This window comes from Musa acuminata, chromosome BXJ2-6 (genome assembly GCF_036884655.1).
Source record: "Musa acuminata AAA Group cultivar baxijiao chromosome BXJ2-6, Cavendish_Baxijiao_AAA, whole genome shotgun sequence".
NCBI lineage: Eukaryota > Viridiplantae > Streptophyta > Magnoliopsida > Zingiberales > Musaceae > Musa > Musa acuminata.
In genome coordinates, this window is record NC_088343.1 from 37,168,355 (window position 1) to 37,190,595 (window position 22,241).

At 35.7% G+C, this 22,241-nt stretch overlaps 1 protein-coding gene and 1 long non-coding RNA gene across 3 annotated transcripts; one reads left to right on the forward strand and one right to left on the reverse strand.

Annotated features, from left to right (window-relative positions):
• Positions 1-1,151: 1,151 nt before the first annotated feature.
• Positions 1,152-8,451, reverse strand: LOC135615407 (SWI/SNF complex subunit SWI3C homolog). 2 transcript variants are annotated; one of them, XM_065113857.1, is made up of 9 exons: positions 8,299-8,451; positions 7,653-8,171; positions 7,004-7,554; positions 5,709-6,060; positions 5,519-5,592; positions 4,653-4,741; positions 4,298-4,362; positions 4,050-4,225; positions 1,152-1,819 (listed from the first exon to the last, which is right to left on the reverse strand). In XM_065113857.1, the coding sequence occupies exons 1-9, from the start codon at positions 8,330-8,332 to the stop codon at positions 1,352-1,354; spliced, it is 2,328 nt and encodes a 775-aa protein (XP_064969929.1). In that variant the 5' UTR covers positions 8,333-8,451; the 3' UTR covers positions 1,152-1,351. The 2 variants fall into 2 exon arrangements, with proteins under 2 accessions (XP_064969929.1, XP_064969928.1); XM_065113856.1 differs by having other exon boundaries at positions 5,697-6,060.
• Positions 8,452-16,690: 8,239 nt separating this feature from the next.
• LOC135615408 (uncharacterized) lies at positions 16,691-21,994 on the forward strand. The gene is made up of 2 exons (XR_010488012.1): positions 16,691-19,400; positions 19,476-21,994. It is a non-coding gene; the product is annotated as an uncharacterized LOC135615408 (long non-coding RNA).
• The last annotated feature ends 247 nt before the right edge of the window (positions 21,995-22,241 follow it).

The following is a 22,241-nucleotide window of genomic DNA, read 5'->3' on the forward strand; positions in this document are numbered from 1 at the left end:
TCTTTTCTCTCCTCTTCTCATGTGTGTTCTCTTCCTTGTATGTCTCTTTCTTTCTCTTCCATAAATCACATCAATGTATCCTCATTAAGGTTATCTAATACATATTCATAAATAATATTCAAACATGACTTGATTCAATTGTGTTTGGCTTGATAAGGATTCGATTATATATAATACATCATATATATAATTGTCTGCAAGATTTTCTACTCCTAACTATTAGATCTTGGAGTAATTAATGATTTATTTATCCTCTCTCTCTCTCTCTCTCTCTCTCTCTCTCTCTCTCTCTCTCTCTATACATATAACCACAACTAAAGTATACTATGAAGAACAAAAACTTTAGCTACATTAAGATGAAACAAACAAAGATTACATGAGATGTTGGTTGTGGGTGTAGTATTATCCTATTTTCCTCTTTTATTTTGCTTCTTCTACTGCCACCTTAGTTGTTTGTTGTTGACCCAACATTTGACTTCACTCTCAACTTATCTGATTTCTTTTTTGTCACTTGTTGGAGGAAGGAAGCGTTCTATACCACAGGTTTCTATCAAGAACATATAAAAAATTAGTAGTACATTATATCATAATAGTTATGGTTTGGTGATCCAAGCTCAAGCAAATATCTTAATTTTTTGAATGACAATGTTGGTATAAGCTAAGAAATGGATCTGATGCAGTGAACGAGAGATCAACTTGGTAGGTGTGAGGCTAAAGGAACAAGCAGGTGGGTAATGGGAGGGTGACATGATGAGTTCATGTCTCCTTGACATGGGAAAGAGTCTGAGGTGGATAGAAAGAACCTGACCAATCTGTAGCATCCAAGTCTTTATTGCTTTTGTCTGTTTGCCTGCCGCCATGCTGTTGTTGATAAGTGGGGACTTCTGCACCCCCAATCCATTCCTCTGCTTCTTTACATTTTGGTCAGGTACATGCTGTAGCATACACTCAGATGCGTTCGTTTGCAGCTGGAATCAGATAGTGCAAGCCACGAAGAACATATCAAGTTCAAACTAGTGATGTGATAATTTATCTAGAAGAATTGTGGATAACGTCAAAGACAAAAAAGGATCACAAAGCTTAGGTTACTAAAAGGTGATTCATCTTGTTGTTGAAGAACCAAGAATAAACAAAGATCTCATTTTGCAACAGGAAGCTCAATGTGGTGGAGCACCAAAAGAAATGGGCAATGGCGAACCCTGAGGTCAGGCAATTGAGCCATGAGACAGATAATGAGCGGCTGTCAGCTGGCCGGCAGATAACAAGATCAAAGCTATGACATGCGAATTTTGTTAGACTATGCTAACAACGATACAAGGATCTATATAATCAACGAAACAGCTTCTTCGATCTATGTTTGATTGTTGCCTGATGAGGATCTTAGTGATGGATGAGGGTTAGTAGCAGAACTATTTGCTATCCCAGAATTGAACACAACATTTTGAGAGGAGCCTGGAGCAGGGTGGATTGCAGAGAGAGGTAACCGGGGACCAAATGCAAACATTTGCTGCCGTTGCACGAGTGGCATCTGATGATGGCCCGGGAGATTGTTGTCGTACGCAGCTTGTGGCATATTCACCTGCCCGACCAAGGATGACACGGCTGGCTGTCCGGAATTTGCATTTACAGCAGCTGGTGCTGTGGTTGTCGCTCCTGCCGATGATGGTATATTATTTGTGATCGATCCAATACGGGTGGACATCATACGGACCCGTTCAGCCGAAAGCCTTTGTCTCATCCTCTCAGCCTGTTCACATTCCTTGAGCAGTAAGGTTTCCACTTCTGCAAACTGTTTCAGCTTCAGCTCCAACCTCTTCAGCTGCACAGAAATAATCCCAGGAGATGTGAAATCAAAACTAACCTTGGAACATTATAAAGGCACAAAACAGCATTGTAATCTAGCAGAAGAAACTAAGCTAACCACAGAAAAATCTAACTCCATGGAAATTCTTCACTCATCCAAAACTGCAGGTACAGATATGATCATTTTCATCAATAAACTTCCATCTTAAGATTTGGCTGATGCATCGCAATTACAACAAAATGCACGTTTAGAAGTTTCAATGCTTGAAGACCAACCTACCACAAGTATATTCATTTTTAAAAAAATTCATCATTCAGAGCATATGCTCCAAAGATTTATTTCTCTTTTAATTGGGTGATTTGGTTATTTATGAATTTGTTATGGTAAAATTTATTAATCATATTAGGTAATTTCTCATAGTTTAATTTCAATATTTACAAAATCATAAAATTCTAATAATGATCAAATATTCTACATTATTATGTAAATTTGTAACCTTGTGAAAAATGATTTGTTGCTTTTCCTTAATTTTTCATTTGATCACATGGAATTAATTGACCAACCTTACCATTGGGCACATTTTTGATAGGATTGTGGGACTGTCAATGCCAACACTATGGAGGATGTGAACCTCATATGAAGAAATTGCTGCCCAGATTCTATCACATACAGTATATCCAATGACTGCGAGGAAAATTGATTCATCTTTTCCTTGACATATACACAAGCTCAAAATCATCTTTCATGCAAACATTTTGGGGAACTGATCTATATCCATCATAGACATACGTATGGGATTATGGTATGTAAATAAGGACAAAGAGGACGATGCTAAGACAAATCTGTTTGATTCCCAATTTATCTCTGAGTCAAATTCTACGGTTAACAAGCTATGCATAGTTAGGAATTAGAATGATCCATTATTTAATGAGGCATGAGATCCACCATATCCATTGAAGTTCATTTTAGAACAGATGGTGGAGGTTAGAATGTAACCAACCTCTCGTAACAGTGGTTCCATATGTGGACAAAGATGCTAGATTTGATCACCTTAGGTTATTGATGATAACATTTCTTTTCTCTTTGATTCAGGTCTTTCAAAGATCCCGAATAATGATGGTGACAGCAATAGTGACAAAGGTGACTAGGATTCCTATGCTCTGGCAACCCAGAGTGGTAGAACACTGATAAAGGAGCAAAGATTTACTCATACCACTTAATATCCAATATAATTTATGAGAGGAAGGGAAAAACAAGATCAATTATGACTTTGAAATTACTTTAAGATGAGAGAGAGTAGGATCGAATCTTACCAGCATGGATTTTCTGAGCTAAAGTAGGACCCCAGCAACTAGTCTCAATTTCTAAATCAAAAAAATCCTATTGTCCAAAAGTGCAGCAGACCGGTCGGATTGCTAGTACTCGACAGCCAACATGGTCATTCATACCCCCACAAAACCTTCCTTTCCCACCGTATGTGCACACATCTGGTCAACGAATACACTTTCGGAATATTGTTCATCTGATAAACAAGTGGTGCAGTGTTTAATAATGTCATATGACATGGGAGCAATATCATTTCTATAACAACACTGACCTTTAGTCACATGTATCTCCCAAGGAGGAACACCATTCATTTTGATGTCAGTAGAAAGACAATATGGCATGTATTCTATGTGCATATTGTTAATATGTGATTATCGAAGTTTTAATCCCATTCTCATGTATGATGTATGACTGTCTTATATGTATGATAATTTTTATATGAGTACATTGTATAATTGCTAGTTTTGGTTTTTCAAAGGCTTCACTTTTGCTCTTTATAATATGATTAATAATATGCCATAAGCAAATACAAAAAGATTGGATGTTGAATATACATGAAAAAGGAAAAAAGACTGGCCCACCGTTGTACCAACCCATGCTAGCACACGATACAAATAGGTGATGGTGTCCATATTGGTCCAACAGTCAAATGATACTATTCTTGGACCAATATCTGAATCTATAATTCTAAACATCAGTTTGTAAATAACCTATCAAACATATAGGTAAAATAACCAATTAATTGCATTGAAAGCACATTTGGCTTTCCTTTTCAACCATTTACTCTAATTTATATAGCCAAATCTCCCAGCAAATTTAGATTTATCAAAACTGGCTAAACTCCAATTGTTTGTCTGAGAGAATTAGCAAGTGTAGTGTCCTATAAACCATATGAAAGCAGCATATGCTAAAATCTAACCTGGTGATTTATGATAGTAGCAGCCAACCTCTGGATTTCACGCTCCTCTTGATCTGCAAATAGTTTTGCTTTCACTGCAGCTGCGGATAGACCATACATGGCAGCATATTTCACAAGGTCAGGAGCAGGAGAAGTAGCACCATTTTTAGCATGTCGCACTTGACCATCGGTTCCATCTGACAACAAAATCAGAAGTGAGAAAATTTTCACGATTGTGAGCTAGAACAGAAATGGCATCAGATGTATACCTTTCTGATGGCCCAAGTTTGCATGTGGTCTATGAATACCAACTTCAGTATGCGAGCCATCAGATCTGATCCATTCAACAAAGTCTCAATTAAGGTTATTGGGTGTCAAACTCATTTGAGTGTCAATTTGCACATAAATCAAGACAAAAAACTAGAATGACAAACCTAGATTGGGACAGGGAAAAATCCTGAGCATGTATAAAAGCAATCCTCAAACATATATAACTGCTTTTAACATGCTTGACGGCACTAAGATATAGATAAAGCAAGTAACATACTGTGATAAATCCTGAGCAAATTGGCATTAATAAAGCATGTACCAATCCTATTAATGACAGAAATTTTTAGCACAAACCTGCAATCCTCTCTAGTCAAGACAGATAGTGCTGCACTTGCACAGGCTGCTGCAACTCTTGGTCCAATTGCAGAGGTTAAAAAGGCAACCTGTAAAATTTCACAATGGTTAGACAAAATAATATACTTGAACCTTACAAGTAGTAGATATTTCCACAAGCAGCAACTCAACAATTAGATGTAACAAGTTCTGAATATTCTTAAAGCAAAACATTTGCCATTTTCTAATTTGTTTTACCCTGATAATATGGTCGTTTTAGTTGTAAAATTACAAGTATTTTCTACTAGGGTTATGACATGGATTAAAGTCTCAATCTGGTACTAGTACCAACTGACAGCCAGATCGACGGGCCGACATACAACACTCGTTATGTGTCACTAGTTGGTATCACCCAAACCAAAGACAAGGAGAGAAAAAAAAAGACAAAAGAGGAGGAGGAGAAAGAGGAGGTGGGTGGGACAAGATATGGCCGGGAGGCGGCAGGTTCCATAGTTGTCAGGTCTTCAAATATATATCATAAAATTTAATTTCCTAGATCTAGGACTTATAGAACCAACAATAAGCATATATTCTCTGAGGTTCCTAGTTTGCATATATTTGTAGTTTGCAAGATTTGGCTGTTAACAAAATCATATTGAAGTATCATGTATTCACCAAGGTTGTGTAATCATAGCAGACCAGAAATTAAAGCAGCCAGTTTGTTGATACACTTTTTATATTTGAAGAAAATCAAGATAAAGAAAGAATATCATCATAAATATACACAACCAACAAGTCATCTGCCTGGAGCTGAATTCATGCGCTACATTCATTATATTCTTTCATAATGATAAAGCACAAGGATGCACATAGGCACAACAACTCACCAAGGACATAACTGGATTAGCAGAATTTGCAAAAGGAAGCTGGTTAGTGGTACTGAAATCTCCATTGCTTAATCCTAAGATACACCACCGGTAAAAAAAAAATTTAACCAAAGGAATAATTACATGATCTAAAAATAATATCTTCCAACAAGCTCCAAATGGATTCTATTAAAATTACCTTCAACATTACCATTAGAATTTGAATTTGGAAGCCCAGGATCATGTCTGATCGAGGAATCAGATATGGTCGGCATATGTGGAAGTTCAACATTTTCCAATAGACCATCTTCTGTTGGAAGGCGAAGGAAATGGCAAATACATTGTGCCTTTGACTTGGTGCCTACATATTCTGCAATTTCATTCCAGTTGTCATTATATTTTTCTAAAGCCTCAAGTAACAGCAATGTTTCCTGATCTGTCCAGCTATCCCCGTCGATATCTGAATTATCCTTTTTCGAATCCATTCTTGTGAAGTCTAGGCTTGAATGACCAGTGACAAATTTTGCATCATGAAAGCAGTCTGCACAAAGCATGATATCCACCTGTAGGAACAATTATGGTCAACAAACAAAGCTTACTATAATAATATAAGCATTCAAGAGTATAGAAAATTACCATTATATTTAATGCTGCAGAACATTTCTCTATGTTCATTAAAAAAATCTAGCAGCTAAGTTACCAGTAAAATACCCTCCTGGATCAATCATAACAACTTGAAATACACAGCTCTAACCACTTAGCTAATGGATTAATATTGATTGAGCACATAAATTCAAAAGTTAGGGAAAAAAGAATAGGGCATCGAATGCTTTGCCCCTTTCTCTACAGATTCGAGAGGCAAAATTGAGATAGTTACATCACACAAGAAATCCAAATTCCTCAAATCAAGCTATTAAGAAAATTGTACTTCTTCTCAATTATCATTTTCAGTTTCTTAATAAGAAGGAATAGCAACTGATATAAGAAAAATGGACTGGGCTGTAAAGATCCAGACAAAATTTTTAACATATAGACAATAAACTGTATTAAGTATGCTATGGATAAATGACATGTAAAGATCATCTAGAGTATAGACTCAGGCTAACTGTAATATTGACCAGTAATAAGCCCCCATCAGAAACACAAGATTAGCCATGAGCAAGATAATCAAGTGCCTCAATACTGAAACTTCACCGGAGACCTCTCATGACAACAAATGAAAATCTTCAGGACAACACTCCAAGCCTCCAGATTATTTTACATTAGCTCATAATCAGGCCAAAAGAGTTGTAATGATAATGACAACAAAGAATTATGGTGATGCATTATTATTATGATCAAGCAATTTTTGACCCAAAATAATAATAAGATTCAGTGACAGTCACACTATTGAGAAAACTAAAATAACAATCATATAACACCGTACTCCAGTGTCCTATAACATTATCCAGCATGTACATGAATATAGTACAACAGACCTCCTGTGTAATATAAAGTGAAACAGACCTCCTTCTGTGATTGATAGTGCAAACTGGTCAGGGGGCAAGAGCAGAAGTTGCAGGAGTGTTCAGCAAACCGTTCCCTAATTCTACCATCCAAATCCACAATACCAGCATCAGAATCTGTTGATGCAGAATGAGAAAGGAAAGCAACATCCTCTAGCCTTAGGCTACATTTTGGTCTGTCAAACAGCATCAAACTGTCTATTGATCTCAATGGTGATGTCTGAAGCTGTAGCTCCCCACTTGCTTCCTCCCTAACAAGTGACCCAGCCATCCTCAGCCCACGATGAACTGAAGAAGCTGCAAGATAATTAATAATTCCCCAATGGTCCAGAAACCTCACGATCCGACTAAGATCATAAAGTTCATTGTTCGGAACCAATGCTTGGCAATCAGCAAAAGATAGCCTCTTTCCCGAATTTTCCAGGTACTTGGAAATTATCTTGTTTCGAAGGCCTATGTACCTCTCTGGGGTGTGATCGCCGGACGTTCCGGTAACAAAGTGCGGCACCACTTGCCTCTCCAAGCGGTTCACAGTGCTGGTTGAAAACCAGTCTAAGAACTCAAAAAAAGAAACTTTTTTAGCAAAGATTCAACGGTCGGGAGAGTGAAACGAGAAGAAAGACAAAAGAACAAGTACAGCTACTACCAACCGGAGTGCACTGGAACGAGGAGGAGCTGCTCCTTGCCGAACCGCTTCACTACTCCCTTCCCTTCCATGAGAGGCGGAGGGGTGCAGACATAAGACGAAGAATTATCAAGGTCCGGCTGCTGCTGCAGCGAAGGGTTATCGGGGAGCACCACCGAGAGGACCTGCAACTGGCCGTGAGAGATGTTCTCCAAACAAGGCGGAGCCCACGAGCGGGCAGCGTTGGAGCGCTCGGCAGCGACGAGGGCGAGGACGGAAGAGTGGGGGCGATTTACGGAGCGGCGGACGGCGGAGGGGAAGTCGGAGACCCGGTGGCCACCGCCGGAAAGTACCTCGGACTCACGGAGGTCGAGGATGGGGTCAGCGGCGGCCAGGATTGCGGGGGAATCACGGCCGTCATCCTCCACCTCCTCCGCGGCAGCGGCCGCGTCCTCGTCGTCGTCATCCTCATCGTCCCGCAGATTCTGCCGCCTGGGGTTGGCGTCGCGCTTCCGCTTCCGCTTGCGCCATTTGAGCCGCGAATCTGAAGCGATTTGATCTCGGCGTCAAAAGGAAGCGAATGAATGGGGGATTTGGTGAAGAACAAAAAGAAGAAGGGGAAACCACGATGAGAAAAGATAGAGATTGAGAACGAGAGTCGTAGGGTTTACCTGAGGATGGGAGAGAAGGGGAAGCGGGCGACATGGGCGTGAGCTCGTGGAGGGCTCGGGACGCGAGCTTGATGGCACAGAGCGGAGCCGAAAAGGGGCGAGGGGAGTAAGACGACCGGGAGTCAGCGTATCCTCCTCACCCATGGAAAGCTACTCGTGTTGTATGTACTATTTGCAGACATGCCCCTATGCCATTTCAAATTTATTTATTTCCTCAAAAATGTAAAATCATCTTGAAATATGATGTAATATGCAAAAGTATAAAAGACATGTTTAGATATAGCAGCAATAAAAGGTAAAAAAAAATCATTAATATTATATACTTAAAGTCAAAGATATCAAAAAGTTTGATGCTTAGATAAGATAATTTGAAAACAAGTTACAAAGTCAGTTCAACCCCATCCACTTATTCATGAAGACCACGGTGGTCCCAAATAATTAATGGAAGTAGCTATTTATACAAAATTAATTATATGTGAAGGTACTAAAATGCCAAAATAATAAGTCTCGTAATACTTTGGTTAAATAGGGTAATGGTATATATATATATATATATATATATATATATATATATATATATATATATATATATATATATATATATATATATATATATATATATATATATATATATATATATATATATATATATATATATATATATATATATATATATATATATATATATATATATATATATATAGTGTTGAATCTCAATGATGAAGTTATGATCTAACTAACGTTTGAGTGATACAGGACTAACTTCGATCGTAAAAAAGAAAATCGATTAAAGTAGGAGAATCAGATGTTGAGCCAGAGTTGAACATGTCAGAAGATTGGACGTCGAGTCGAAGAGTTGGTCGATATACTAGAATGACTTCATGTCATGAGTTTGGGTATCGGGCCAGAAGGATCAGACATTGCGGAAAGAAGATCGGATGTTGCGAGAGGTCAACATATCGATGGATCAAGCAATATATCGAATGAGAGGACGATATATCGAAAAATCGGACGAAGCGTCAAATGAACCAATGACATGTCGGACAACATAGGACTCGTGCTTGGAATTATATGTCTAAATCAAAGAAGTTTAGGTCTTAATTAAGTTAGTTTTAGGCGTAATCATGCTAATTCAATTAGGGGCCTATTAGGCCTGATTTAGAGTTGAGTTGGGCCTATTGGGAGGCCAATTCAATGACTCATAGTTAAGCAATGGAATCGCCTATGAGTTGGAACTTACAAAGTGAATATTTTTCGGAAGACCCAACGGTGGCATCGCCAATGTCAAGCGATGGTACCGCCCAACACAAGCAGTGGTATCGCTAGTACCTTGAAAACCCGAGATAAGATTTGTTTTTGCTCCATTTCTGAAATCATTTGGGGTCTATAAATATCTCAATTATTCTTGTTCGGGTAAGCAAGAAAAAGAATAGAAATGGAGAAAGAATACTTATGATAAAAGTGTGTAACTAAGGTTAACAAGTTAAGTTCCCTCCTCCTTGAGCTTAAATGTTATTCTAAGGGAGGTGTATGAAGATTACCTTATAAAAGAGGGGTGTAAAGATTCTTTTTTGAGCTTGTGAAAAAGAAAAAAAATTGTAACGAGGGTAGTTGGTCTTCACCCATTGAAAGAAGATCGTTAGTGAACGTTGGTGGCCTCCACGGAAAAGGAATTGGGAGTCGATGTAGGTTGGGATAACCAAACCACTATAAAATCAGTTTGCATTTACTTTTGCTCTTCATTGCTATTGCTTTGTGATTTAATTACTTATTACACTTACTCTAAGTCAAACACACTTTAGATATCGATTTTTATCGAATAAAAATTTTAAATCGAGGTTTTTACGAAAGCACTAATTCACCCCTCTCTTAGTGTCGATACAATCCTAACAATTAGTATCAGAGCTAAGTTTCTCTCATTTGGTTTCACACTCAAGAGAGATTAAATAGTCTTTTTGGCAATAAAGAGGGTTATTCTATCACTTGTCCTCATATGTTCAATGGGACAAACTATACGTATTGAAAAACATGAATGAGAGTTTTTTTTTTCTTTCTATATATTTTAATTTATATAATGTCTTTGAATTTGGTTTTCAAAAACCCTCTAAATCTATTAATGAATGGAATGATTTAAGAAAAAAATATTTTCATTAAATGCTAAAGCTATGAATGTTTTGTCTTGTGCTTTGGACAAAAAATAAGTTTAATTATATTTTGACTTGTAAAACTGCATATAATATTTAACACATACTTGAAGTTACACTAAGGCACAAGTAAAGTTAAAGAATTTAAGATCAATCTTTTGATACATAGTTTTGAATTGTTTCGAATGAAGCCAAGCGAAATCATTGGTGACATATAGACTCATTTTACGGATATTATCAATGATTTAAAAGCTCTTGGTAAATATTTTATGAATATTAAACTTGTTAATAAAATTTTACGATCTCTTCCAAAACAATTAGCATCTAAAATAACTACTGAAGTCAATGATTTGAATTATTTTCCTTTTAAATAACTTATAGGATCATTAATGACCTATGAAATGATGTGCAAGACATAAGATGAACATGAGAATAACCTTCAAAAGATTATAAAATATATAACACTTAAAACAAAAGTAGATTACTCGAGCAAAAAGCTCTAAGTGATGATGATGACATATAACTTTTGATAAATAAATTTAAAAAGTTTATAAAAGAAGAATCTAATAATAAAAATGAACTTAAAAATGACACAATAACTTACTTTGAATGCAAAAAGTCGGGACATTTCAAAAACGAATGTCCTCAACTAAAGAAGAAGAAGTTGTCAAAGAAAAAGAAAGCACTCAAGGCAACTTACGATGAATCAAGTGCATCCGAAAACAAAGAGTAAACCAATGAAGATGAGGTGACAAACTACACTCTAATGACCCTCAATGATGAGGTAAGTGACTCTATCGAAACTCATTTACCTTATGATGAATTACTAAATACTTTTCATAATTTTTATGATGATTTTAAATTAGTTAGTAAGAAATATAAATTACTAAAAAAAGATTATATTTCTCTCTAGTAAATTTAAAAAATTTAAAAATGAGCATGACAATTACATATTAACACCTTGCATTAAGTGTGAAGAATTATATTCACTTAAAGAAGAAAAATGTATTACTATAAGAAAATTTTAAAATTGATAATAAATTATTAAATATGATTCTTGCCAATAATGGTCATGTTCATAGAAAGGGATGAATTGATTTTATGAGTAACACTCAACAAAAGCCAACCATATTTATTAAAGGACCCACATTACATGTTTTCCCTAAAAATAAATATAATTTTTATGATAGTTGTGGATATTTTGCTTATAAATGTTTATTTAAATAATATGACTTATATAAATTAGTTTGGTTCCGAAAGGAGTCATAAATAACTTTATGTTAAAAGACAAGATAGGTAGATCTAACCATTAGTGATCCAAAGTCAAATAAGTACCTAAAGCAAACTCACATTTCTTATAGAAATGTCTACAATCAAAAGTTAGAAGTAAAAATGATAATAATAGATGCTCTAGGCATATGATCAGAGATCCAACACACTTCACAAAGCTCACTAGCCGAAACAACAATAATAAAAAAATATAATTAGAATTAGAATTATTGGTAATAAATCTTTTGATTGAAAATGATTTATGGTTATACTATTGATCTCGATGATTTTTGTGATGAAACTTATTTTTTGATTTTTAAAAAATGATGCATTGATTTGGTATAAAAAAAATAAGGGCATGCTTATATGAAATTAATCACATAAATTTAAATTGCTAAAAGAGGAATGCATTTTTGTTGAAAATTTCTCTATCCCTAAAGTCTATCGAGTTTTTCAATAAGATATTAATGAATCTATTTATGTTTTTTTTATGAATCTCTTGAATTATGAAAGTAATTTTAATGATTTGATTATTTGAATTTGAATTTGAATGAGTTTTATCCTATCTTGATTTCTTGATATTTATAACTTGATATTTATTCTATATGAATCAACAACTTTTATTCACTTATGTTTCTTTTTGTTATTTACTAAAGAGATTTTTTTTTTGATTTCTCGGAATTCATGACTTAAGATTTTTTAAAAGATTATTTGCTATTCAATCTTCTAAGATTTCTTTTCGTTGTTTACTATAGAGGATATTTGTCAAAATGAATCATGTCTTTTGATATTCACCACTTGATCTTTCATGATATATGATATTAATATCTTTCATATCATGATTTTCATTTGACACCCTTGTATTCATGAATTATTGGAATATTGATGTAAAAGATTTTACACCATTATATCCTTCTCTTTTTTTTTTTACGATGACAAAGGGGGAGAGAAAAAAATGCTAACTTGAACATCTCAAAAGAAAAATAAAAATTGTTATCTCAAGAAAAGCAGATTTGCTAACTTGCACATCTCACAAACTTGCTAGCTTACATATTCTAAAGTGAAGTAAAACTTACTGATTTACTAGCTTGCATATTTTAAAAATATGTTAGTTGCACTTTTCTCCTTTTGTTGATGGCAAAGGAGGAGAAGTAATGATAATATGAAAATATTAATCTTTTTTATCATATATGTTATACCGAAAGTAATGATGATTTAAAATTATGTTTATAATGATGATGTATGTAATGATTTGATGTAAGTAATGATTACTTTAATATGATATGTTGCATATGATCACTATGATTCATAATTAAAATTGTTTTGACTTGAATTCTAAAGTTATTATTTTCTAAATTTGAGTTTATTTTATATGATATATGGATAGGAGGAGTTTAGTTAAAACTTCATCGTCAATTGGTTGTCATCATAAAAAAGAGAGAGATTGTTATATCTCGAATTTGATGATAAAATTAATTGATGAAGGTATGATCTAATCAGCGTTTGAGTGATGCAGGACTAACTCTGATCATGAAAAGACAAATCAATTGAAGTAGGAAAATCAGACGTTGGGTCAAAATGGAACATGTCAAAAGATTGGACGTCGGGTCGGAGAACTAGTCAACGTGCTAGAAAGACATCATATCATGAGTTCAAGCATCGGGCTAGAATGATCATACATTACACCAAGAAAATCGGATGTTGTAAGAGGTTAACATACCAATGGATTTGGTAAATACGTCAAAGGATCAGACGATGCATCAAAGGATCAAACGATGCGTCAAAGGATCAAACAAAGTGCCAAATGAACTAATGATATGTCGGATAACATAAGATTTATGCTTGTAATCATGTGTGCCTAGATTGAAGTTGGTTATGTCTTAGTTAAGTTAGTTTCGGGTGTAACCATATTAACTCAATTAGGGGTCCATTGAGCCTGAGGCTGAGTTGGGCCTATTGGGAGGCTCATTCAAATGACCTATAGTTAGGTCAGGCAATGGTATCACTCAAACTGGTGATAGTACCGCCAGAACATGTTCTCCCATATTGGACGGTGTCAAGCTGTGGTACTATCTAGATTGGACGGTGCTACCGCTAGTTGACAGTGCTATAGGCGATGGTATTGCCTAGCACAGACGATGATACCGTTAGTACCTCGAAAACCTAGAATGAGACTTTTTCTGACTCCATTTCTGAAGTCATTTAGGGTTTATAAATGCCCCAGTTATTCTTGCTTGGGTAAGCAAGAAAAAGAGTAGAAATGAGAAAATAATACTTGAGATAAAAGTATGTAAACTCTGTTAAAAAGTTGAGTTTCATTCTCCTTGAACTTAGAAATTGTTGTGAGGGATGTGTGTAAGGGTTACCTTGTAAAATAGGGGTGTAAAGATTTTCTTGAAAATGAGAAAAAGTTGTAACGATGGTAGCTGGTCTTCACTCATTGAAAAATAATTATTAGTGAACATGGTCTCGACAAAAGAGAAATCATAAGTGGATGTAGGTTGGGATGACCGAACCATTATAAAATTGATTTGCATTTACTTTCTGCTCTTCATTGCTATTGTTTTATGATTTAATTACTTATTATACTTACTCTAAGTCAAGCACAATTTTGATATCAGTTTTTATCAAACAAAAATTTTAAACCAAGATTTTTTATGAAATTACTAATTCACACACACACACACAAATATATAGGTAAATTTTTGAAATTTTTATTTTTTTTAGAAACGTTCTTTATTTTTAAAATTCTCAATCAATACTCATTTTATCAAATATCTAAAATATTATTTTTTTAAAAAATAGATCGGCTCAATTATAATATTTTTATATTGTATTATGATGTTTTTAATAATATTAAAAAATATTAACTCATTATGTTCATAGAATTTTTACACTGCATTACTATGTTTGTAATAATACTAGCAAAACACTATAATAGGGTGAATAATATATTTAACAATAATAGAAAATATTATGACATAATATAAAAATACTGTAATATAGAATTTTCGTTCATTGTAATAGTTCACATTTAAAAAAGAAAGAAAAAAAGAGATAAATGAAGGAAATTGGGGGAACTCAAATGTAAGCTTTGCATGATTGATGGAAATGAAGACTAACACGATGTTACCTCGTCATTCTTTTATCCTTCTGCTTGAAGTGGTGAGCATAAAGATTGGCCGCGATAGAAAGATGACATGACTGATCAAACTTATTTTGATTGCCTTCTCGACATGGCAAAATTATTTCTTTAATACACAAGTAGTAAGATTCATATCTTAGCCAAGTCTTGTGCATCGAATATGATAATGTCCATAATAAATTACTTTGCAATATGGAGGAACAAGATTTTGAGGCATGAAATCTACTCTCATTTAGAGATATAATCAACTTTAAATTTTGTATTGATGGTAATCTTATTTACTATATTTTTATTTTATAAAAAATCATGAAAAATTTATTATCTTCCGAATCTTTTAGATTATATTCCTCATTTTCAAAGTGCACAAAGAAAGCTCATATTTTTTAAGATGATAAAAATGTTTTTACTTATTATTGATAACTTTAATTTTTAAGTTTTTCAATTGATAAGAAATTTATTAATGGTTGACATGTGATCGTCATGCAAGATTCATGTAATCCGTTTATAGAAGATTATAATATAGAAACATAAGCTTTCTTCTTGTTCATTATAATAAGAAAGAGAAATGTAAATGCTTTATCCTTCTATAATAAGAATAGTAATCTCAAACTCCATTCACTTCCGAAGATATAAAAATATATCATAAATAGAAGAAAGATAACTTCTCGAGGAGAACTATGGATTGGGTTGAAAAACCCTACCCGACCTTGATTGTTGTGCATATATGAGTATAATAATTCAAGCATAATAATTCTATCTTAGATCTACCTTTAAGTTACGTCATAACCACCTCAATATTTTCACATCAAAATACTATGAACATTCCTACATAAATAAGTCTATACCACTAATAAAAACATCAATTACATTTTCCTTTAACACCAACCAAACTCATTTAAATTGAACTATCAAACCAACTTGGTATTAAAACGTATTGCTTATAGTATTTTGAATATAATTAGTGTTTTTGGTTTAAACGAATCAATTTAATTTTTTAATAGGGTTACAATATTTTCTTGTGATTGAACTTTACTCATCATAATCATATTAAATATATATATATAACTCAGTCTTAGTTAATTCAAAATTTCACAAATATCAATTATTAATTTTATTATATTTATTAAAAATAGCATAAAATTTTAGAGTTCTTAAATATTTTTGAATGAAAAATTACAATATTTTGACATATTTCAAAAAATGATAAATTTTTATTTTTTAATGTAACCTTAAATTTAAGCCTATAATTTTTAAAATATTTTAGAGTGCTTACTTCATTTATTAAAAAATAATAACAGAAAAATCACATTTAGAATGCTTTTGAATGTACTTACATTGTTTTTGTCACTGTATTGAGATAATATAACTCTAATAAAAGACGCTGTAACTAATTTTCAATTATTTGAAGTTTTCACTAACAATATATATTAACTTTACTATAGGTTTAAAGGTGTTATAAAATTATTAATATAAAAATTTAAATGATTTTGGATGAAAATTAAAATAGTCTCGACATTTTTCTCTTTTTCTTAAATTAAGGTCTTGAAAATTAAGAATTCTATTTTCCCCACTTATTCTTAAATTTAGGTCTAAATATTAAAAAATATATTATAATTTATAGAGTCATTATAATGAATGAATAATAATAATAAATGAGTTATTATTCAATTATAGTATTTTTGATTCAGTAATAAAAAATATTATATTAACTGAACCTTTTTCAGTTGTCTCGGTATTCGAGCCCGATCCGACCCGAGCCGTTGACCGAACCCGGTCTGGTTCATAACTTGCCCGAGTCGGACCGAGTTCTCTGCTTCTTGGTTGCCTGGTATACGTGGAGCCACAGAAATGGAATACGAGGGTGAAGGAGAGGGGGAAGGGAAGCGAAGCCAAATCGAGCGGCGACTGGAATCGTTCTCACGGGAACAAAAGGATGGAGGGACAAGGAGAGGCGAAAAGTAACAGAAGGGAGCCCATCAAGAGGCGGCACGGCTCCACTGACTTCTTCGTGCTGCTGGATTGCCTCTTCCTCCTCATCTTCTTCTGCTTCCTCTGCTACTTCCTCCTCCAGATCTGGCCGGGATCAAAGCCCTAACCCCAACGAAAGGACCTGTATTTTGTTGATCCTGAAACCAATCTATTCTATTCTATTCATTCTAACGTCGGTAATCTCATTTTATCCCCGATGTTTTTGTTTCAAGTATTAAATTCGTACCACGGCAATCATCTTACGATCTGTTCCAGAAAAAAATTGCTTTTAATTTCCCTTTTATTGTTTGTTGGTTTGAAGCCGTTGTTGCTTTGAAATCTGGCTGCCAGTTTATACTATATGATTTTTATTGCAGAAGATTGCTTGGATGCATTGTTCATATTACTGCTAATTTCTGTGGGACTGTGGCTGTTTGGTTCACCAACTGTTTATGTGAAATAATTCTTCATCCATCTTTGCCATGATATGAAAATGAGTGAAAGGAATTATATGAAGATTTATGTTTTTCGTATTTTCTCATCTTCATGTTAAACTTGACTTAATCCCTCATGCAAATCTTCTTGAATCAAGAGGAAGGTTACGTGACTTTTGATCTAGTGTGAGGGAGATAAAAGCATCCGTATCATATGACATCATTGGGAACTTAAGCATGTAGTTCTTGATTCGGTATAATCTGCTGTGTCATTTTTGAAACTTAGGCATCACAATTGGATCTGATTGTAAGATCTTATCTTGACTATTGTTTTCTACAAGGAAAAGAAAGGACAATGCTAGGGTACATAGAGTTGAAATTTCATCCTGTCATTCCTGATGAATGTGGTATTAAGATCAAGTTATTTCTCCTTCAAAAGTGAGGACCAAAGGATGAGGGCACTTTACTGCAATTGATGTTACCAGGAGCTTTTAACAACTGCACCTAATATAATGATTTTAGATTCGAATGATTGGATTATTTTCTAGATGAGTGGTTCGCATCAGATGATTCACCATCTGATTCACAGGAGGAAAAAAGAATTGTTACTGCCCTCTTTCTCTATCATGATCGATATGTTTCAGCAATATGGTTTTATTAGGAAGATAAGTTTGAATGTGAATATTTGAGCTTTTCACCAAGTGAAAAGTTGGAGCTATAATTTTGAGACAATTGTATAGAACACTAGTAAGTGAACATGCTGCTGGTCGCATTTTGGTGTTTTATAAAGAGTTTTAAGGCTTCGAATAGATGGGACTTAGACATATCAAATATTATAAGCTGTAGTTATTGATTTGGTTCTGGTTGCAAGATGGTTACTATTACAACCACACATCTAATTCTTGCCTGTAGCATCAAATTCATCCAAGACATGAATATGGAGGTTTTGTTTCTTAAGAGTCAAGTTGCAAATAACTGATGATGTTGCTTCAGTTTTCAACTTGTGAGACTTTCATTCAAGTTCATGTCTTTTCCAGCATGTTCTGATAGCTTTTGTTGGCATCATCAACATACCTTGGCCAATCCAGCTGAATGTACTGGTATTTATACCATCAATATAAATAATTGTCATGGTATAAATTGTCATGGATGTATTGGTAATAAATTTGAGGTAAAAAATTTGAATACCTTGGCCACTGAGGGTGGGTGCTCCTACTTCAAGAGGAGCACATGCACCAACAGGCCCCAACTACACCCTCTCAGTTGGGCAAGGCTGTGAGTCTTGGACATGCCCACATACCCATGCCTAGGTTTTCCCCCTCTCAGGCATTCATGTCTTCTCCTGCTTGGTAAATCTTGAGGCCCTCCTAAATAGCAGTCAAATCCTGCTTAATGGCAAGTTTGCAGCAGTTGAACTGAGAGTCCTGGGGTCATGAATTAGACCTTTGGAATGGGAAGAGTAGTCCAAGGAGAAACTCAGATGATTGTTCTCTTTTGAGTGATAAGCTTCACTGTATGGAAAAAGTTCCCTCAGAACATGAACTTTCTCTTCTGAAGTTAAGAAAGGGACCTGAGTCGTTGACCAAATCAACCAAAGCTAAGGAGCAGAGTCTTCGGTGCGGGGAAGATGCACTGCAGTAGGTACACTGGGCCACCATCATGTTCTAAGTTTCAACACGTCTGGCAGTAAGTTGAATGCTAGAGAACTTTACAGCTGCTAAAGATGAAATGGAGTGCTTGAATCCATTTGTAGGACTGCTTACGCAGAGGAATATGAATGAAGTTGCATCAAAGCATATGCTGTAAAAGCAGCATGATCTGATCATGTAACTTATGACCAGAGAATTAAGATCTTAATACCAAATTCTAGTGCTTTGTTTTCTGGCTCAACAGAGAAATGCAATAAAAGAAACGATGACAAAGAATAATACTACTCTGTCTGTCCATAAATTTTTGGCTCATCCATCTGCAATTGCTAAAAAAGAATTAACTTTTTTCTTTGTTTTGTTGGTTGTTAAGTGTAGAGGATCAAGAATTCAGATGCTGGAGTAACAATCTGCAGTCTGCAGGTCTTGTCATTTAAATCATGGATTGCCGGAACTGCGCTACTCCACATTCGTCTTCAAAAATAAGACATTATATGTGGGTGACGCAACATAGAATGCCATTTCATGTGGCTTCGCGTTTCAGTGCTCAATCCAAATTATCACGTTGCAGGACTCGAAAGTTCATTAGGTTTAGGGTTTACCGTCTCCGTCGTCGCTCGACCATCCGCAGAGACCGAGGCGCCGGCGGTCGAAGCACCGGCGGTGAAGAGTTGAAGGCAGCTGTTCCTGCCGTCATCGCAGCAGAGGAAGTCTTAATCTGGGCCGTCCCGCTCGTCGGCGAAGGAAACCATGACCATGCTCAAGAACGCTCTGCTCTGGAGGAAGGAGTTCGGCGTCGGGAGCCTACTTCTCGGAGTCCCCGAGCTCAGCGACGTCGTCGCTCTTGGCCACCGCCGCCTCCTGCGCGGCGACCTTCTCATCTCCGGCCTCCGCCGCGGACTCGGCGGCCAGCGGCTCTCCCAAAGCTGGCTTCTTTGTTGTTTTCCGCGCCTAAGGGACGGGATCGGTCGGCGGAAGCCGTTCGTCGATTCTTTCTCCGTCGCCGCCGGCTCCGTTTCGGCGGGGTCCCCTTCTGGTGTGTCGGGTTTGGTGTCCAAGGCCATGGTCTTGGGTTGGGTGCAGGTGAGAGAGAGAGAGGCCCAGCCCATCCTCTCGTGTTCCCACGTTAAGCACGAGAGTCGCACGTGTCCTTCCCCGACCCCTAATTTCTTCAAACGGTTCTCTCGACCTCCACTCCCCGCCGGAGTCGCCGCCGCTCCTCCGCCGGTGTGCCACCACGCTGGAGGACATAGCGAACCCGATGAGCGCCGGAGCTCCGCTGGGTTCCGCCTTCCCGCGTCGGCATCAAACCTAAGAGAAAGCCCGCACTGGTCTTGGTCCTCTCTACCTTTCTCACTTTCTAATTTCTTCTCCCATGATATTCTTCTCTTTTTCTAGTTCGTGTTCTTTGATTTGGTATAGACGATATATATGAAGACACTCGGGAGTTCCCACAACAAGGTAAGATTTTTCATGTGCCTTAGGTTTTTGATCTTTTTCTCATTAAAACAGATGCAAGAGATGCCAAAGAAGTAGAATTTGGGAGCTAATTGTCAAAATCCCGTATTTATGGAACTTAGGTACTTGTTTGATTTTATTATTTTTATCAGTGAAATGATTAGGAAATTCCGTGATAAAGGTAAATAGAAAACAGGTCTTGAATTCCATGTTCTTATGAGAGCGTCGCTTGGTTTCCTTTGTGCTCATTACATTCATCTTGGATAAATTGAACTTCTTGCGAAGCTATTTTGACTGCCATATCAAGTCTAGCATCTTATTTAATTTTTTCATCATAAACTTGATTTGTGATCTACTTGTTAGTATAACGAATTGATATATATGCTTTTAATTTTCCTTATGTTCTGTCCTGATGACCATCAAGTGATTATTTGTTCAACCCGTTCCTATAGCTTGAGCTAACAAGCTTCATTTAACATTAAAAAAATCCATGTTTGTTGACACAAGAATCCCTGTTATCATGATTCAAGTCATGGTATCATATCAAGATCTTCTTCAGGGGCAATAGCACAGGAACCGGATGTCTAGATGATGGTGACCTTCACCAACTTGTCCACTTTCTTTTTATCACTTGGCTGTCTAATCCATCAAGAGAATTGACTTTACATGGGTTAATCGAATTAGCCTACTTGATTTAGCTCAATGCTGTCTGATTCAAACTTAAGTATAAACCCAATTATCCTTTAGTACAAGCCGCCATATCCCATTTAATAAAATGGGTACGGTAGCGTCTAAATGTGACCCCTTATAGTATTTAGTGGACATTTTCCCAGGGTTTGTTTGAATACCTTGGTAAGTTATGTGTGGCCACCCTTGTGCAAGCCTTGAGACCAACTCCTAACTCCTAATTACATTGAACCAAGTCAGATGAACTTGGTAACTGATACCAGTACAGCTATAGTGTTAGTTCCAAAACTGATCACAAGGGCAACCTATTGAATCAGCAGGATATGCTTCCTGGAGAAATTAGTTTCCATCTATGCAAACATGTATCTTGACTTAGACCAAACAGTAAGACTTATTGTCCATTTAGATTACTGTAGTAGGTATGTCACTTGTACTTTTTGTTTCATGCTGTACACAACATGTCTAGACGGCAGATACACAATTGAGAGTTGCTCCTTGAAACATGATCAGGTATCCATCAAATCTCAGAAAAGTTGATGAATTTTAAGCTTGAAATTGTCTTCTATGATGCATTGTCTGTTCAATTCAGCCCTTAAAAATTAGTAGTAAATTAGTTGCCTTGGATTGAATTCTGCTAAGTGGAATTGTTCTGAGCTTTTTTTCACCAGTGTAATTTTGCTGTCCTGACAAAAGGTTTTCTAAGGAGTACAGTTTTCTTCCCGCTGGAGCAGAAATCCTTGTTGCAGCTTCTGTCGTTGTATTTATTATATGGCTTTACGCTTTGTTACATTGATCTTTCCAAATGCCACTTGATTCTCCTTTGATCTAGAAAATATCAATCACTTGAGAAAAAAAGAGGGTTATATTGGCAGCTTCCAACTTGTTGTGGATGTGGCAAGAAAATATGATGTGTTGCCATTTGCATATATTGGAATGGTTTTATTATTTTTTACTTGTTTCCATAAGACATTTGTCTACAAGAGTTAACCACTCTTTTTTTTTTTTTTTGTAATAATAGTTCCAAAAACAAAAAGAAGTCAGAAGAGCTGTTTGACAATAGAACCCCAGAAACAACTTCCTTAGTCAGACAATAAATTAAAACCTAAAAGAAGTGCAGGAAATGAGGCAATTTAGAGAGCTTTTGTATATTGAAGTAGGTGCATATGTTTCTGGCAGAAATAATATAGCAAAG

Excerpts from the sequence above, each read along its gene's own strand:
- LOC135615407 (XM_065113856.1), bottom strand. The coding sequence starts at position 8,332 with ATGTCGCCCGCTTCCCCTTCTCTCCCATCCTCAG. Across the intron at positions 7,555-7,652 it reads CCTCGTTCCAGTGCACTCCG|ACTGGTTTTCAACCAGCACT; the intron begins GTTGGTAGTAGC and ends TTGAGTTCTTAG. Across the intron at positions 1,820-4,049 it reads CTACTATCATAAATCACCAG|CTGAAGAGGTTGGAGCTGAA; the intron begins GTTAGATTTTAG and ends ATTTCTGTGCAG.